At 40.7% G+C, this 20,337-nt stretch overlaps 1 protein-coding gene across 1 annotated transcript in view; it reads left to right on the forward strand.

Annotated features, from left to right (window-relative positions):
• The window catches only part of setd2 (SET domain containing 2, histone lysine methyltransferase), a 46,649-nt gene that overhangs the window by 15,743 nt on the left and 10,569 nt on the right, over nt 1-20,337 (forward strand). Inside the window, exons 12-18 of the mRNA XM_052144341.1 lie at nt 1,165-1,293; nt 1,865-2,645; nt 3,154-3,320; nt 3,404-3,452; nt 3,915-4,164; nt 12,190-12,955; nt 19,502-19,627. Coding sequence (XP_052000301.1) covers nt 1,165-1,293; nt 1,865-2,645; nt 3,154-3,320; nt 3,404-3,452; nt 3,915-4,164; nt 12,190-12,955; nt 19,502-19,627 — 2,268 coding nt within the window. The remainder of the gene's footprint in view (nt 1-1,164; nt 1,294-1,864; nt 2,646-3,153; nt 3,321-3,403; nt 3,453-3,914; nt 4,165-12,189; nt 12,956-19,501; nt 19,628-20,337) is intronic.

Raw genomic sequence — 20,337 nt, forward strand, 5'->3', positions numbered from 1 at the left:
TTTTAAAACCTATAATTTTTAGAATAAAAAAAATATTTCTTGGGCTTTCTCTACTATGACGGACAGAGAGAAAATTAATTTACAAAATAAAAAAAACATTACAAAATTAATAAAATCCCAGAGCAGTTTATTGTGCTACCCTAATACTAATCAGAAAAAGTTATTAATTGGTTGTGTAATGCAGGACTTTTAACTATAACACACTTTGAATAAACAGATCAAAAACCTAAACTATTGGCATAGATTTTTTCAGATAACCAATAGTTCCAAAAAGAAATCATGGCATCGTTTAATCAGTAAAACTGATTGGTCTTCCTCTAGTGCTCAGCCATTTACATTTCAATGTCAAAAGCAGAGAAAAATAAGTCTCATGTAATTGTGGGTTTTTTACATTGTCTATTTTTTTAAATGCTGTTGATAGTTTTTGATAGTTATGAGCATCTTGCTGTGCATGTGATCACATTCAGTGTTGGGTGGTAGAGGCTGGCTGTTAATTGCAACTTGCTGCTGCAATTTCAGCCTCACAAATCCACTGATTTGCACGGTAATGTTGCTGTGAATAGTGACATGTTTGATGTACTGTAGCACCTTTGTTTGGCAAATTTTACAAGCTGTAACGCTATAATCTACTTGCCGTTTGCCATCGTTCTTCATGCTCTCCACTCTCCTATGTAGACTAAGTGCTCTGTTTTCCTGTGAGCGCTCTGGGGAGGAGACTGTTTTGCAGCTTCCAATGTTGGATTGCTTGGTTTTAATCACACTTATGTATTTTTTTATGTATCATATGATATATATCAAATTGTGATTTGTTTTCAATTTTCTTTTAACATCTTTAATTACTATAGTAAAAGTACTATTATAAGTAGTATTAAAGAAAATATTAAGAGAAGAGATGGGAAACAGAATTGGAAAAAAGTGCGACAAACACTGAATCGAACCCCAGTTTGAAAAGGCACTGTCTCACCGATGTTATGCCCTACAGTATTGAAGCGTGACACTCGCAATGGAGTTTGTTATAAATTTCTATGTTTCCAATAGATGATTGTGGTGCAAATAGCGGTGTTGTGTGATAGGTGTTATTTACACCTTGGTGCAAATAGTGTTCTCTGATTTAAAAAAAATGCTGAAAACCAATCTTACCAAGTTGTTTCCATATTTCTGCAGAATACCCAGAATCCCTTGTGTCTGAAGCAGTTTTTGGATCACCATGGCCTTTCACTGCTGTGGATATTTATGGTTGAACTTTCTGAGGCTAAGAGCAACTCTGTAAACAACATTAAACTACAGTTGGAGGTGAAAGTTTAACATGCACACACTGAAGGGAATTTCTGACGCACATAAAACACCTCATCACCAAGGAAGATCTTAGGCTGCTAGCAATTTCTGTATTTGTACGATGAAAGCACATTTTTGGAAAAGATTTTGTAAATTGAAATGTTTTCTTATCTTCCTGGTTGGTAGGTTACTCAGTGGTGCCATCAGCTTTTCTTACAGAATGGCTGTTCACTTGAATCATGAAAGGTCTTTTGAGAGATACATTTCTGACGTTCAGTGTAAATTATATTTAAAATCAGGCTCTCATTTAGAGCCAGAAGTTGGGAAAAACATGTATTTTTGTTTAGAGTAAATAGGATTTTTATAACTAGTCTTTAATAGCTAAAGCCATTTGAAGAAGATGCTGGGAGTTCTGTTCTGTTGTAAATCTACATCAGTTGCAAGTAAAATTGTTCAGAATGTCATATTTTCCTGGAAACCTTAAGCAAACTTAAGATATTCAAAGTAGCCTGATATTTTGGTTAATGTAGCTTTATTGTGATAAAGGTGCTATCTCTTAGAGCTTTTTTTTCTGTTGCATCATACTCAGATAATGAAAGCACTAGCAGTTCTGCCCATCTCTACGAAAAACATGCTGGAGGAGAGCCGTGTGCTGCAGTTTATCCAGCGCTGGGCTCAGAGCCGGCCACTTAGCCAACCTGCAGAACAGGATGGCTACTCCAGTGAGAGCACCTCACGTGCCCAAACCCCACTCAACACCCCTGATGGTCCACCAGCTAAGCTGGCCACTGAGATGGACGGAGACACTCCCAAGCGGGCAGTCTACCGTAGATTGAAGATTATCAGTGAGAACAGTGTGGACAGTGCCCTTTCAGATACCAGTAAGGCTTCGGATGGGAAAGAGGAGGAGGAGGATGAGGAAGACATGGAGGATGAGTCTTCACAGTTGGAACCCACGATTGATAGGTCAGTGAAGGTGGAAAGCATTGAAGCACCTGGTGAGAATCAAGCCAAGGTTGAGCCCGTGTTAAAAGGGGAAATGCCTGAGGGTGGAGAGATCATGCTTTCAAGGTCCAAAGTAATAGTTGGTGAGGGAGAGACACTCAACGCACAAGAATCTGAAGTGCAACTGCTCTGTGAGAGTGAGGAACAACCCTCCACTCAGGGTGATGAGAAGCTGGCGGAAGAGCCCGAGAGTCAGGAGGTGGCGGAAGAGCCCGAGGGTCAGGAGGTGGCGGAAGAGCCCGAGGGTCAGGAGGTGGCGGAAGAGCCCGAGGGTCAGGAGGTGGCGGGAGAGCCCGAGGGTCAGGAGGTGGCGGGAGAGCCCGAGGGTCAGGAGGTGGCGGGAGAGCCCGAGGGTCAGGAGGCTGGCGGGAGAGCCCGAGCGTGAGGGTCTGGCGGGAGAGCCCGAGCGTGAGGGTCTGGCGGGAGAGCCCGAGCGTCAAGAGCTGGCAGGAGAGCCCGAGCGTCAGGAGCTGGCGGAAGAGACTAAGAATGAGGAGCCATCAATGAGATCAGAGTTCCAAATTGAGTCTGTGACAGTAGAAGAACGCTCTGAAGTCATGGACATTAAAGTTATGGAGGACATTAGTAATGAAGATGTAGTTGCTGAGGTCCAGGTGGAGAATGGATCTTCTGAACAAAGCAGCTCAGCAGAGCACACAAGTAGCACCAATGCAGAGATGACCACCACACAACCAGACATCATAATGGAGAGCATATCCTCTGAAGCCACAGCTGTTGCCATAGAAAGCACACCCACAGAATGTCCAGCTGTCTTCGTGGAGACCACTCCACCTGGTTCTGCTGCTGTTTCTACAGAAAATGCATCGTCAGAATTTGGCAGAACTGCTGTTTCTGCTGGGGCTTTAGCCTTAGGAACTTTGGCTGTTCCAGCAGAGGGTGCTGCAGTGGGGACACCCTCACAAGATGAGGAAGAGGTCCTATCTGATGTAGAGAGTGAGCGGAGTCAGGAGCCACAAGTCCGGGCTTCTGATATTAGTGACATGGCTGCCCGTCTGCTGGAAAGCTGGAAAGACTTAAAGGCAAGATTTAAGATTTCTTAAAAGTAGGCAAGCATATACTTGATCATTTTGGCTTACAAACAAAGTGTTTCTCCCCTTTTCAGGAGGTTTACAGGATACCAAAGAAGAGCCAGGTTGAAAAAGAGTCAAATGGTAAGTCAAGATTGTATCAAACTATCACCAGTTTCATTTGAACAATATTTAATAAGTGATGCTCTCACTATTGCTTATATTGACAACCCCCTAACCCTAATTATTAAAGGGATAGTTCCCCAAAAATGAAACCTAATACTCTCACCCTCATGATGACTTTCTTCCATGGAACACAAAAGGAGAAGTTAGGGAGTATAGTCTACATCACCATTCAGTTTCATTGCATCTATTTTTCATAGATCAAAGTAAATGGTGAATTTACCTGATGCACAGCTAGGGACCAGAATAACACATGGGGGTGGACTCTTTTGAAATGCCCTGGCACCCACGCATAATACCTTAGCATCATGATTTTTGCATGGGCAAGCACCACTTGTGTTTTCTTGAAAAAAAGTGATAGTTTTTTGTTGATACTAGCATTATTAGAGTTGTTCTGTTCCATTATATGTTTCCTTTAAACAGATCGCAGTCGAGATCGTGAAGCACTGATGACCCCTCGGACGCCTTCAAGCAGTCGAGAGAGAGAGCGAGAAAGAGAGAGGGAGCGTGATCGAGAACGGGAAAGAGACTGGGAGCGTGAGCGGGATTGGGACCGTGAGCGGGATGGAGAGAGATCGACCATTCGTAGTGCAGATAGGAAAAGGCGACGAGGCTCCACCTCCCCTCTGCCGCCTTCAGTTTATGAGAGGAGCAACCGCAGAAATGATGACCGGTAAGATCTAAAGCCGAAGTATCAAATACAGAATGACAGTGTGATCTAAAACACAAATTTTCTCATTTAGAGATTTTAAAGATTTAACCCAATATTGAAAATTCTGTAATAATTTTACCCACCCTCCTGTCATTCTGAAATCCGCTTGACTTTCTTCTGTGGAACTAGTTTTTTTTTTTTATGTTGTTTTTTTTTTTTTTAAGATCTCCTGGCTGCTCTTGTCCAAGTTTTGACATTTAAAAGGGGACTGGTACTGTCAAGCTCCAAAATTGAGAAAACACAAACGCACCATAGAAAATTAATCGGAGTAGTCCATAGGATGAGCTAGATACAAAGTTGAGATTGCTTTTGTAAGGTACATTAATCATATGTCATCATTTTGAAAGGGAAGGCTTATACTCCATTGAAGAAAACGGTCCTCAGGGTAAAAAAGACCCGTAAGAGAAAATGTGTGTGCAAAAAATGCCTAATCTTATTTACAGTTTAAGTCAGAAATTTGCATACTCCTTAGCAAAATAAATTTTATTTTGTTTTTTCACAACTCCTGACATTTAATCATAGAAAATATTCCCTGTCTTTGGTCAATTAGGATCACTACTTTATTTTAAGAATGTGAAATGTCTGAATAATAGTAGAGAGAATAATGTCTTACAGCTTTTATTTCTTTCATCACATTCCCAGTGGGTCAGAAATGTACATACAGTTTGTTAGTATTTGGTAGCATTGCCTTTAAATTGTTTAACTTGGGTCAAACACTTTGGGTAGCCTTCCACAAGCTTCTCACAATAATTTGCTGGAAATTTGGCCCATTCTTCCAGACAGAACTAGTGTAACTGTGTCAGGTTTGTAGGCCTCCTTGCTCAGACTTGCTTTTTCAGTTCTGCCCACAAATTTCCTATCAGATTGAGGTCAGAGCTTTGTTATGGTCACTGCAACACCTTGACTTAGTTGTCCTTAAGCCATTTTTCCACAGCTATGGAGGTATGCTTGGGGTCATTTTCCATTTGCAGCCAAGCTTTAACTTCCTGGCTGATGTCTTGAGATGTTGCTTCAATATATCCACACAATTTTCCTTCATGTTGCCATCTATTTTGTGAAGTGCACCAGTCCCTCTTGCAGCAAAGCACAACCACAACTTGCTGCCACCCCTATGCTTCAAGGTTGGGATGGTGTTCTTCAGCTTGCAAGCCTCACCCAAAAACATTTATTTTTTTTCCATCCGATCAGAGGACATTTATCCAAAAAGTAAGATCTTGTGTTCTTGCAAACTTTAGTCGAGCTTTTTTATGGCAGTTTTGGAGCAGTGGCTTCTTCCTTGCTGAGCAGGCTTTCAGGTTATGTCGATATAGGACTCGTTTTACTGTGGCTATAGATACTTGTCTACCTGTTTCCTCCAGCATCTTCACAAGGTCCTTTCCTGTTGCTCTGGGATTGATTTGCATTTTTCACACCAAACTGCGTTCATCTCTAGGAGACAGACTACACCTCCTTTCGGAGCGGTATGATGGCTGTGTGCTCCCATGATGTTTATACACTCACCTAAAGGATTATTAGGAACACCATACTAATACTGTGTTTGACCCCCTTTCGCCTTCAGAACTGCCTTAATTCTACGTGGCATTGATTCAACAAGGTGCTAAAAGCATTCTTTAGAAATGTTGGCCCATATTGATAGGATAGCATCTTACAGTTGATGGAGATTTGTGGGATGCACATCCAGGGCACGAAGCTCCCGTTCCACCACATCCCAAAGATGCTCTATTGGGTTGAGATCTGATGACTGTGGGGGCCATTTTAGTACAGTGAACTCATTGTCATGTTCAAGAAACTAATTTGAAATGATTCAAGCTTTGTGACATGGTGCATTATCCTGCTGGAAGTAGCCATCAGAGGATGGGTACATGGTGGCCATAAAGGGATGGACATGGTCAGAAACAATGCTCAGGTAGGCCGTAGCATTTAAACGATGCCCAATTGGCACTAAGGGGCCTAAAGTGTGCCAAGAAAACATCCCCCACACCATTACACCACCAGCCTGCACAGTGGTAACAAGGCATGATGGATCCATGTTCTCATTCTGTTTACGCCAAATTCTGACTCTACCATCTGAATGTCTCAACAGAAATCGAGACTCATCAGACCAGGCAACATTTTTCCAGTCTTCAACTGTCCAATTTTGGTGAGCTCTTGCAAATTGTAGCCTCTTTTTCCTAGTTGTAGTGGAGATGAGTGGTACCCGGTGGGGTCTTCTGCTGTTGTAGCCCATCCGCCTCAAGGTTGTGCGTGTTGTGGCTTCACAAATGCTTTGCTGCATACCTCGGTTGTAACGAGTGGTTATTTCAGGCAAAGTTGCTCTTCTATCAGCTTGAATCAGTCGGCCCATTCTCCTCTGACCTCTAGCATCAACAAGGCATTTTCGCGCACAGGACTGCCACATACTGGAAGTTTTACTCTTTTCACACCATTCTTTGTAAACCCTAGAAATGGTTGTGCGTGAAGATCCCAGTAACTGAGCAGATTGTGAAATACTCAGACCGGCCCGTCTGGCACCAACAACCATGCCACGCTCAAAATTGCTTAAATCACCTTTCTTTCCCATTCTGACATTCAGTTTGGAGTTTAGGAGATTGTCTTGACCAGGACCACACCCCTAAATGAATTGAAGCAACTGCTATGTGATTGGTTGATTAGATAATTGCATTAATGAGAAATTGAACAGGTGTTCCTAATAATCCTTTAGGTGAGTGTACTTGCGTACTATTGTTAGTACAAATTAACGTGTTACCTTTACAGGGCTCAACGCTAAGGAGTTTTTCTACTGGCCTGGTTGGGCCAGTGCTTCAGACTTTTACTTGCCCTGCCAAAATTTTCACTGGCCCCAAAACAAAAATGAAAAATAGCTGATACATCATGGCTTAAAAATATTGTGTCCAAAGCTATTTAATTTTTTATATGTACATTACTGGTCAAAAGTTTTGAAACACTTAATCATTCTTTATTATAATTTTTTTTCTTCACATTTTAGAATATACAGGTGAAACTCGAAAAATTAGAATATCGTGCAAAAGTTCATTAATTTCAGTAATTCAACTTAAAAGGTGAAACTAATATATTATATAGACTCATTACAAGCAAAGTAAGATATTTCAAGCCTTTAATTGATATAATTTTGATGATTATGGCTTACAGCTTATGAAAACCCCAAATTCAGAATCTCAGAAAATTTGAAAATTACATGAAATCAATAAAAAAAAGGATTTTAAATACAGAAATGTCGGCCCTCTGAAAAGTATAATCATGCATATGTACTCAGTACTTGGTTTGGGCCCCTTTTGCATTAATTACTGCCTCAATGCGGCGTGGCATGGATGCTATCAGCCTGTGGCACTGCTGAGGTGTTATGGAAGACCAAGATGCTTCAATAGCGGCCTTCAGCGCTTCTGCATTGTTTGGTCTCATGTCTCTCATCTTTCTCTTGGCAATGCCCCATAGATTCTCTATGGGGTTCAGGTCAGGCGAGTTTGCTGGCCAATCAAGCACAGTAATATCATGGTCATTGAACCAGGTTTTGGTACTTTTGGCAGTGTGGGCAGGTGCCAAGTCCTGCTGGAAAATGAAGTCAGCATCTCCATAAAGCTTGTCTGCTGAAGGAAGCATGAAGTGCTCTAAAATGTCCCGGTAGGCGGCTGCGTTGACTCTGGACTTAATAAAGCACAGTGGACCAACACCAGCTGATGACATGGCTCCCCAAACCAACACAGACTGTGGAAACTTCACACTGGACTTCAAGCATCTTGGATTGTGTGCCTCTCCATTCTTCCTCCAGACTCTGGGACCTTGGTTTCCAAATGAGATGCAAAATTTGCTCTCATCAGAAAAGACGACTTTGGACCACTGAGCAACAGACCAGTTCTTTTTTCTTTAGCCCAGGTAAGGCGTTTGACATTTGAAGCCCATGTCCAGGACCCGTCTGTGTGTGGTGGCTCTTGATGCAGTAACTCCAGCCTCAGTCCACTCCTTGTGAAGCTCCCCACACATTTGAATGGCCTTTTCCTGACAATCCTCTCCAGGCTACGGTCATCCCTGCTGCTTGTGCACCTTTTTCTTCCACACTTTTCCCTTCCACTTAACTTTCTATTAATGTGCTTTGATACAGCACTTTGAGAACATCCAACTTCTTTTGCAATTACCTTTTGAGGCTTTCCCTCCTTGTGGAGGGTGTCAATGATGGTTTTCTGCACAACTGTCAGGTCAGCAGTCTTCCCCATGATTGTGAATTCAACTGAACCAGACTGAGAGACAATTTAAAGGCTCAGGAACCCTGTTTAAACTGATGTTTAGCTGATTAGAGTGTGACACTTTGAGCCTACAATACTGAACCTTTTCGCAATATTCTAATTTTCTGAGATTCTGAATTTGGGGTTTTCATAAGCTGTAAGCCATAATCATCAAAATTATATCAAATAAAGGCTTGAAATATCTTACTTTGCTTGTAATGAGTCTATATAATATATTAGTTTCACCTTTTAAGTTGAATTACTGAAATTAATGAACTTTTGCACGATATTCTAATTTTTCGAGTTTCACCTGTAGTAAAGTCATCAAAACTATGGAATAACATAATGGAACTATGGGAATTATGTTGTGACTAAACAAAATCCAAAATAAATCAAAACTGTTATATTTTTGCATCTTCAAAGTAGTCACCTTTGTCTAGAATTTGCAGACATGTATTCTTGACATTTTCTCAACCAACTTCTTGAGGTACCACCCTGGGATGCTTTTTAAAGGGTATTGAAGGAGTTCGCATCTATATTTGGCACTTATTGGCTGCTTTTATTATTTGGTCCATGTCATCAATTTAAAAAACGTTTTTTTTTTTTTTTTATGTAAGATTTTAGTTTTATAATGAAATTAATGAATATGGTGGCACAATTATATTTTTGTCTACAAAACTAATTTCAAACATTTAAGCATACGACTTAAGATCATGATAAACATTTCAGTCAATTGTTTCAAAACTTTTGACCGGTTGTGTGTGTATATAAGTATTCACAGCCTTTGCTCAATACTTTGTTGAAGCACCTTTGGACCCAATTACAGCCTCAAGTCTTTTTGTGTATGATCCTACAACCTTGGCACACCTATTTTTGGGCAGTTTCTCCCATTCTTCTTTGCAGGACCTCTCAAGCTCCATCAGGTTGGATTGGGGAGCGTCGGTGCACAGCCATTTTCAGATCTCTCCAGAGATGTTTAAGTCTGTGCTCTGGGTGGGCCACTCAAGGACATTCAAAGAGTTGTCCCGTAGCCACTCCTTTGTTATCTTGGCTGTGTGCTTAGGGTTGTTGTCCTGTTGGAAGATGAACCTCTGCCCCAGTCTGAATTCCAGAGCACTCTGGAGCTGGTTTTCATCAAGGATGTCTCTGTACATTGCTGCATTCATCTTTCCCTCGATCCTGACTAGTCTCCCAGTTAGGGTTGTGCCGATGGACGATATCATCGTCCATTGTGATGGCTGACCAACATCACGATGTCGAGCCACCATCGTGATGCCACGCCCCCTTTTGCGAGTCTTGCTAGTGTGACTCACTAATCCTAGTCTCTTCTATAGTTAACCTAAAAACTTTGCAGGGATTGCTCTGTAAATTAAATTGAGAATATAACTAATGCATATATGCTATTTTAAATACTGTATATGCCAGAGACGTGACGTGTTAGTCTGTGAAAATACCGTGTCAGGCAGGCTACACAAATATTGATCTGGACATTGTTAGCTTCTTGTCTTTTTTTACATGTCTTACACTGTACATTTAGATTAAAATATTTTATGTTGTAGGCTACAAGAAAATAGCCTTTATTAATTAATTATTAGTAGTTGTAGTGTCTCAGAAAATCTTGCTCATTGTCACATAGCTCTTGTATACACTGAAGCGGCAGTTTAAGATAAACCTAGACCAGCGAACGTCAAATAACTTTTGTCTGGTTAATACTTTTAAAGAAAAATTTCCTTGGCCATAAATCCATAATGTCAAATCAAATGAAAGAAACAAGGTGAATATGAATAACACACATTTATTAAAACATAGAAGAACAACAAATAAAACAAGAAAACGGTACAACACTCAGACTGAAACTCGGCATTAACATTTCACTTATAATTAGCAGCACAATTAACTTCAGCACAGGCTACAAAATAAATTATGTTATTGAAATATTGTAAAGTGGTCATATGAACTACACAAATGAATGTTTAAAAAATAATATGCAAAATCGAATAGCTCCGCAACGGATGGCGAAAAATGCGTAAAGAAGTCTAATATCTTTCACCATAGACCATGTTTAAATTTCGATGTTTCTGGCCACAAATACTAACATATTCACTTTATCTGGTTTTAATAAGCTGCGGATTGGAGTAACTACACTACCCGCTGTGCTGAAGACCCGCTCTGATGGAGTACTGGTAGCACATATGCACAGATATTTCCGTGCTAATCTTGCCATGAACGGAAACCTTTTGTTGTTCGTTTTCCACCAAGTCAGCGGGTCCTCTTCCCCATCAATGGCCAATTTCTGCAGGTACATGGTCATTTCTGCCTCCACCTTTTGCTCATCAGTGAGCGTGGCTGTGGCTGCGGCTGCTCTCTTCGCAAGAAGGCTGCCCAAAGACGACTTTTTTTTCTTAGGCGCAATATATTAAAAAGCCCGGATGGGTACTAATTAGTTGAGCTAGTAAAATAACGAAATTATAGTTTTTCAGTAAAAAAAAAATCTATGTAAAGAGATATATTAAAATAAAAAGTGCTTAAAAGTGCACAACTCTTCTTAAGTGGAAGAAATATTTTCCCCCCTTACGTGCAACCTATTGGAAAGCGCGGATGAGTCAGTTGGGATAGTAAAATAACAAAATTATATTTTTTAAGTGGAAAATAGTATTTATGTAAAGAGATATATTAAAATAAAAATTGCACAACTCTTCTTAAGTGAAAGCTAAAAAAAAAAAAAATGCTTCACGTGTCGTGCAACCTATAAAGCGCCGACGATGGGTTGGGTTAGTAAAATAACGATATTATAATTTTTCATATAATTTTTGAAAATTATATTATATTTACTGTCAACATCGTCAACTGCCAATTTAGGGGACATCGCCCAACCCTACTCCCAGTTCCTACCACTGAAAAACATCCCCACAGCATGATGCTGCCACCACCTTGCTTCACTGTAGGGATGGTTTTGGCCAGGTGATGAGGTTTCCTCCAGACATGACGCATGCCATTCAGGCCGAAGAGTTTAATATTTGTTTCATCAGACCAGAAAATTTTGTTTCTCATGGTCTGAGAGTCCCTTCTCCCCCAATCGCTCAGTTTGGCTGGACGGCCAGCTCTAGGAAGAGTCCTGGTGGTTCCTAACTTCCATTTATGGATGATGGTGCCCACTGTGCTCATTGGGACCTTCAATGCTGCAGAAATGTTTCTGTACCCTTCCCCAGATCTGTGCCTCGATAAAATCCTGTCTCGGAGGTCTACATGCACTGTTAACTATGGGACCTTAAATAGAGGTGTGTGCCTTTCCAAATCATGTCCAATCAACTGAATTTACCCCAGGTGGACTCTCAAGGATTATCAGTGGAAACAGGAGCACCTGAGCTCAATTTTGAGTGTCATGGCAAAGGCTGTGAATACTTATGTACATGTGATTTAAAAAAATTTTTTTATATACATTTTCAAAGATTTCAAACAAACTTCTTTCACGTTGTCATTATGGGGTATTGTTTGTAGAATTTTGAGGAAAATAATGAATTGAATCCATTTTGGAATAAGGCTGTGTGTGTGTGTGTGTGTGTGTGTGTGTGCGTGCACACACACATCACACACACACATACATATATATATATATATATATATAAGATAATTTCTGGTTTGTAACAACATGACCACTTTCTGTTCCTTAAAGAGGCTTTAATGAGATCTTCCATGGTTGAAAGGCTGATTACTGATCTCTAGACCCTCTTGTATTATCTTCTTACAGTTATGAACAGGCCAACAGCAGCAAGAAGAAACTGCACTCGAAAGAGTCTCGTAACAAGCTGTCGACAGAGGAACGACGAAAGCTCTTTGAGCAGGAAGTGGCTCAGCGTGAGGCCCAGAAACAGCAGCAACAACAACAACAGCAGCAACAACAACATCAGCAACAACTGCAGACTCTTGCATTCCACCCACTGGCCTACACCTCCAGTCCAAGCTTCATGTCCTACCCACCCGGATACCCTATCCAGACCTATGTGGATCCCACCAATCCCAACGCAGGCAAAGTGCTCTTGCCCACACCTGCTGTGGAGCCTCTCTGTGTCACCCCAACAGCTGGTGGTGCTGCTGTTACCTTTGAACAAACACCTACTCAACCTATAATTTCAGATTTAGGTCTAGCCTCACCCTCTTCCACCACCCAGGCCATACCTACCTCCAGTTTGGCACACATACCTACTTCTCTGGAGCTTTCTTCAGGCACACAGACTCAGCAGTTTGTCCAGCCTGCTGTGCCTGCGCAGGACCTGAGCTTATCTGTCCTGTCCGTGCCTGTGCAAACAGCCAGTCCACAGATCCAGAGTCAGCAGGGCTACACCACACTCTGGGACCCCAACACACAGCAAGCAGTTACTGTGCAGACACAGCCGACCCAGCAGTATTCCACGACCGCACAGCCTCAGACTGCCATCTACTACCAGGGTCAGCCCTGCCAAACCATCTATAGCATTCCTGCCGGCTACCCACAGACCAACACTCCTGTCATACAGGTAGGACACCACCATTGCATTCCTTTCTGATTATCATATTCTCATTGATTTGACCCATAGTGGACTAACACTATGTTGTTTTCAATGCTGATATCTAGAGGGCAGAGTAGTCAAAATTGCTAACATTAAACAGGTTGCATAACATTCACACACACATACACACCCTTTTCCTGAAATGCTGGTGCCCAATCTGAAACCATTCCACATGCTTCTACCAACGAAAAGGCCATTCTGGGCCAGAAAAAGGGTTGCTATTAATCGATTTAATTATTTTGTTGTGTATTTAAATAACTTTTGATGTTACTTTCAAACCAGTTTGTGATGGCTTAAAATCAATATTACAAAAGTAATTATTTTGGATGTTACACAGTGGTGACTATTTTGAAATTAGACTTGGCTCTGTTACAGTGCTCTATATGCAAGTATTTACCTAGTTAAGCTTATTGGAGCTGAAAATATTCACCAGATGAAGGGTTCTGTGTGTATATATATGTTTCATCATATAAGGTTGAAATGGGTCATGACTTTTCATAACTTTTTTTTTTATTATTATTTGAAATGCAATCTGAAGAAAATTAACAAATTCCACACAGCATTATATAGCTACATTTCAGGGTTAACACAATTTACACCCAACACATTTCATCTGAATTTATCAAACCGTTCAATCAAGCACAGGATAAAATATCAAACAGTCATAACATTTGTGAATGTCCAATTTTAACTGCCCAAAGTTTCACAAGCAATCCATGCTGATATGAGCCGAATAAACATGCAGTCCACATTGACATTTTCTGAATACACAGATGTAATACTATCCACAGGGATGTTGGGTGCTTCAACAGGCACCAGAGTGACATCTCACAGTTTCCCGGTTTGTTTACACAAAGGACTGTTTCTCCCAGTCAGTGGCACAGCAGAATGAGACTCATTTTAAAAGTTGTGCTTGTACCGCTCTTAAAACGCAGTGCATATCACCTGTGTTGTGTGGAAATGCATCAATACAATCAAAGACGTCCATCTAGTGCGTGTTTACAAAAGCCCAACTATTTAAAATGGCACAGATCTGTGCAAAAATGGTCCAGGACGCCTTCAAAACGGCACAACAATAAGACCACAAACACCAAGATGAAACAGAGAAGGGGGGTGGGGGGGTCTTCTCCTTGACATTGTGTCTCTTAAGTGCCATGAGAGGCATGATAAAGGTCAAAGCATTTCTAAAAAAAAAATGCTTTGCTGGCTATATATCCAGTGAGATGCTCATTTAATCCTGAACATCTAAAACTAGAAATTAAAACTCCATTATAACAGAATGCACTGGGTGGTGCTGTTGAGTGTGGACACATGTTGATCACATTTGATGTGCAAATGTCAGTACGTTTCGATGGACACCAAAACGTGGGTTATTACAAGAATGTGGATTACTGCAAGAAAGCTTGCCTCCTAAATGTACTGTATAAGCGGTGTACTCTTTACTCCCGTATATATGCAACTCATCAGAAAGCAGCGTCCCTGTTACAACGTAATCCCCTCGACGCTTCTATAAATGACAAACATGGCATCCGAGAAAGACTTTGTTAGCGGAGGGACATTCCATCAATTAAACTTGTGTATATACAGGTCCTTCTCAAAAAATTAGCATATTGTGATAAAGTTCATTATTTTCCATAATGTAATGATAAAAATTAAACTTTCATATATTTTAGATTCATTGCACACCAACTGAAATATTTCAGGTCTTTTATTGTTTTAATACTGATGATTTTGGCATACAGCTCATGAAAACCCAAAATCTCAAAAAATTTGCATATCATGAAAAGGGTCTCTAAACGAGCTATTAACCTAATCATCTGAATCAACTAATTAACTCTAAACACCTGCAAAAGATTCCTGAGGCATTTAAAAACTCCCAGCCTGTTTCATTACTCAAAACCGCAATCATGGGTAAGACTGCCGACCTGACTGCTGTCCAGAAGGCCATCATTGACACCCTCAAGCAAGAGGGTAAGACACAGAAAGAAATTTCTGAACAAATAGGCTGTTCCCAGAGTGCTGTATCAAGGCACCTCAGTGGGAAGTCTGTGGGAAGGAAAAAGTGTGGTGCAAAAACGCTGCACAACGAGAAGAGGTGACCGGACCCTGAGGAAGATTGTGGAGAAGGACCCGATTCCAGACCTTGGGGACCTCGCGGAAGCAGTGGACTGAGTCTGGAGTAGAAACATCCAGAGCCACCGTGCACAGGCGTGTGCAGGAAATGGGCTACAGGTGCCGCATTCACCAGGTCAAGCCACTTTTGAACCAGTGGCTACAGAGAAGCAGCACTGGACTGTTGCTCAGTGGTCCAAAGTACTTTTTTCGGATGAAAGCAAATTTTGCATGTCATTCGAAATCAAGGTGCCAGAGTCTGGAGGAAGACTGGGGAGAAGGAAATGCCAAAATGCCTGAAGTCCAGTGTCAAGTACCCACAGTCAGTGATGGTCTGGGGTGCCATGTCAGCTGCTGGTGTTGGTCCACTGTGTTTTATCAAGGGCAGGGGCAATGCAGCTAGCTATCAGGAGATTTTGGAGCACTTCATGCTTCCATCTGCTGAAGAGCTTTATGGAGATGAAGATTTCATTTTTCAGCACGACCTGGCACCTGCTCACAGTGCCAAAACCACTGGTAAATGGTTTACTGACCATGGTATTACTGTGCTCAATTGGCCTGCCAACTCTCCTGACCTGAACCCCATAGAGAATCTGTGGGATATTGTGAAGAGAAAGTTGAGAGACGTAAGACCCAACACTCTGGATGAGCTTAAGGCCGCTATCGAAGCATCCTGGGCCTCCATAACACCTCAGCAGTGCCACAGGCTGATTGCCTCCATGCCACGCCGCATTGAAGCAGTCATTTCTGCAAAAGGATTCCCGACCAAGTATTGAGTGCATAACTGAACATAACTATTTGAAGGTTGACTTTTTTTGTATTAAAAACACTTCTTTTATTGGTCGGATGAAATATGCTAATTTTTTGAGATAGGAATTTTGGGTTTTCATGAGCTGTATGCCAAAATCATCAGTATTAAAACAATAAAAGACCTGAAATATTTCAGTTGGTGTGCAATGAATCTAAAATATATGAAAGTTTAATTTTTATCATTACATTATGGAAAATAATGACCTTTATCAAAATATGCTAATTTTTTGAGAAGGACCTGTAAATGAGTATAGTTTACGGAGAATGTGGATATGCTTGTTTTTCTCAATAAAAACATGACATGAAATACAATATAAACATAACTATTATATGCCGAGTGTTTATAGCTGTCCTGTATGTTTATTGCTTCAGTCTTCTTGATTAGCTGTTTCTTTTCTTCGCTTTGCATGAGTTTAAATGCTTTCATTATGTATTTTGTTTTAACGCATTGCTTGTTTAAATGTTTTCGACAACAAAACACAGGACATAATATAAGCTTGTTTTGGATGTAATTAGAAGCTTCTTTTTTAATGGTGATGCAACATTTGACTAAAAAAATAATGTATTACTCTTTATTTTTTTTTTAAATAGAACATTTAGGTATTCATTTTTTATGAGCTGAAATATTTGAATACCAATGAATGCTTATCCCTAAGGGCACATGAAGGTGTCCAGTGTAAGGACCATCTCTCTCCTCATCTGTGTGACTGACTGAGCACCAGGGGGCAGGGCCTGGGGTGCAGTGATGAAAAATAGCCATTGATGTCTTTTTAAAGAGGGAGTCATATGCAGATATGTTTGGTCCTTGTTACGTCACAAGTTCCACAAATTCCAAACGAGCCGATTTTGTAGCTTGGTATAGTAAATGCTAGGGCTGCCCCTTAATAATCGACCAAATGTTAGTCGATGAGAAAAGTCTTGGTCGACCAAGTTTTGATTGGTCGGTCGGTCGCAGAAAAAAAACTCCACAGGAAACCAACGTATTACCGCTGGCGTGTACCTGTTTTTGTCCATTTTGTGATAGGGTCTCAGCCCACTAATCATCATCATTAGTCTTTGAAACACAGTCAACTTTAATATTAGGGATGCTTCAATCAAGATTTTAACATCCAATACCGATCTCCAATATTCTTTTCATCTCATCAATCGATGCTGATCATTTATGCATATGATTATGGACTGTGCGCTGTCTTCTCACAAATACGCACTGATAATCATGAACATACTGTCGCTTCCGCATCCAGAATGCTCACCCCAGCAGAATGAAAATATTCCACTGTTGTAAAAGAGGCTCTGGCATGTGTTTGGGCAGTTGAAAGATGGAGGACATACTATGGGGTCGCAGATTTACTCTGCAGACTGACCATCAGGCGTTAACTATGCTCATTTGCTCTCTTGCTCTTTTGACTACACTGTTCAGTACAGTGCTCGATCTCAAAACTACACTGCAGATTTTTTGTTTCGCCTGCCCCTGCCACTTCTATTGAGCCGGATACAGAGCCAGAGTTTGTTGCCTTACTGTCCACTGCTCTGATCGCCATATCTCGTGAGGAATTTGCTGCTGCCTCTGCTCGCTGTTCTGAACTCTCTGTACTGCATACACAGATTGTACGTGCTTGGCCTCCATGTTGCTTTGGATTCTGTTATGCTCGTTCTACAAACTAAGACATGAGTTCCGTGTGCAAAATGACTTTGTGTTCAGAGGTTCTCATCTGGTGTTACCTAAAGAGCTGCATGAGACACTAGTTAGCATTGCACACGAAAGCCACCATTGAATTGTAAGAACGAAACAACCCCTGCATGAAATCTGTTTGTGGCAATATATGGACATTCTCAGTATATGGCTGTATTTCTTTGAATAAGAGTGCCAAAACCCTCTGTGTGACACTCCAGCCCTTTCCTTTGCTCTCTGTACCCTGGCAAGAACTGGCAATAGACATGGTTGGGCCATTTGAAACTGCTGCTTAGGATTTTCGGTATGCCATGACGCTCCGACTATTATGGTAAATGGCCTGAGGTAGCCATTACAGCGTTTGTTGCAACAAATCATCTGATTGCATTTCTCACATCTGTCTTCTGTAGACATGACAACCCAACTACTCTAGTTAGTGACAAAGGGCCTCAGTTCACTTCACCTGTGTTCACTGCATTCCTTAGAAAAAGGGACATTAAGCACATTAAAGCACTTCATTCTATCACCTTGTTGCAAATGGAGCTATTCAACGCTTTCACTGAGTGTTTAAAAGTACGATTCAGTCAGCCATTCTAAAATCAGCACCATGGAAAGCAACAGTGATTGATTCCCTCCAGATTTACCATGCTACAGGTGTCGTCCCCCATGAGTTACTTCATGGAAGGAACATGCGCACACGTCATCAATGTTCTTTCATACCCACCTTCTTGCCATGAGCCTATACATCTACCTTTCGGATGATGGAAAGAAATGGCATGTGTCACATCTTGCTCCAGTACCAACTAATACTCTGGATAATGGACTGACCACCACTGCTGAAACTTGTTTTTATCTCATGTTCCCATGTCTGGAAATTCAGTGTCTTTTCTGTATGCGTGAGAAAAGTCAAAGACGTGATCCTAGTTGGCTAAAGGACTATTTACACTAGTTAAAGAAATTAACATGGTACAGCATACACACTATTATCATTAAGTGTTTTCTCGCATTCATTTAATGTGCTGTTAGTGTATTCTTTGTGTTGCTAAATAACAAATGTAATGCTCTTTATTTCCATTTCATGCGACTACAGGAAGAATGTATTTAATTGAGAGGGGAATATGTGGTGTCCTTACATTGATTCACCACTAGATGGCACTCAAGCTTTTCTTGTTGTAGTTAAGCATGTTAGAAGATTAGAAGTGATACTGAGCATGTGTATGTTGCAATGCTAGTTCTGAGCACTCATTAAAATTCTTAAAAGGATGATCCATCTGATTTCTTAGCATGGTCTCCTCAGGGATTCTTATGTTTATCACATTCAGACAATAATCAAATCTTTAACTCTGTGACTAATTCTTTGATCCTTTGTGTGAAAACGCTACACAGGCCCAAAACTTGAGAGCATGATTAAATGGATAACTGAAAACCCATAATTTTCTCAACAGAACTCTTTGCTTAAAAACATGTGTGAATGGCAGGACGGCTGAGGTTTATATGATGTATTTATAACTGTAAACCTGTTCCATAAAAATACTATCCTTTAATCTGTCAACAACACCTAACAAATAAACCTGTGGACAATGCAAAACAATGGAAACATTGCTTATAGCAGGCGATAATGACTAAAGTTGAAATTGATTGTTGAATAAGCGAGTAGTATTCAGCTGGTCATGTGATTCTTACATGCAGCCCCCATGTGCAGACCCTCTCCATGTAGATACAACAGCTTTTATAAGATTACTGATATGACTGGAGTCTTATTTTTAATGTGAGTGGTCATGGTTTCCGACATGTATTGCAAAATTACAATTCATGTTTTTAGGAGTTACTTTTTTACGGAGGAAAAAATTACTGAGTGCAACTTTAAATGTTAAAATGTATCACTACTTAGCATCTCTCTCATTTTTGGGTGTACACAGACATACACTGAGCCAGCCACCAGCTACTTGCATGGTCAGCCGGTGTACACTGGTCATCAGCAGGGTGTGGTTGTGCAGCAGGGAGGCACCGTCACAACAATCGTCACATCTCAAACAGTTCAACAGGTTTGTAGCTCATACCTTCAACCAAAAGGGGGTGCTATTAGCTTTTCCTTCTGCTTGGAATATACCCTTGTAATTTGAAAGGCTCACATCATTCCCTACATTCACCAATTAAAAAGTGTTACTTTTGTTATGCAGAAAGGTTCCAGATTGATTTTTTTTATATATTGGTTGCTTTTACAGCCATTTACCATATAGCAATAAGTCTGAAACGATTAGTTAATAACAATAGAACAATTGTCTACAAAAATGTCCATTTATGAGTAGTCGTTTGATCTCATTTAATGCAACATGAGATCATTTGAATCGCTCTTGATTGAGGAGAGGCAAAAAACAGCTCCCAGTCCAGACGTACTCTAAACTTTCCAAACAGCTGTAGGTGATATAGATCGCAAAGAATGAGGGTAAATATAATACAATATAAATACAGAAGCAGTGTCATCTTGAAATAAAGCAGAGCTGTACCTGATGTTCCGTTTGAGCAAAACTTGTAGGTCAGAGAATCTAAAATTTAAACACCCTGGCGTTATACGTTTAATGCATCCTTTATACAACCCGCTCCCTTATTTGAATTTTAATAAATGAGCACAAATTCCAAAACTGGTATTTTTCTGTGCAGTCAGAGCCGCTTATGAGTAGCGTAAAAAACTGTGCAAGAGTTTGAATATATTGTCTCGCGCAGAGACGCTCATCTCTCGCGCACGCTTGCCGCA

This window comes from Xyrauchen texanus, chromosome 15, assembly GCF_025860055.1.
Source record: "Xyrauchen texanus isolate HMW12.3.18 chromosome 15, RBS_HiC_50CHRs, whole genome shotgun sequence".
In the NCBI taxonomy this organism is placed as follows: domain Eukaryota; kingdom Metazoa; phylum Chordata; class Actinopteri; order Cypriniformes; family Catostomidae; genus Xyrauchen; species Xyrauchen texanus.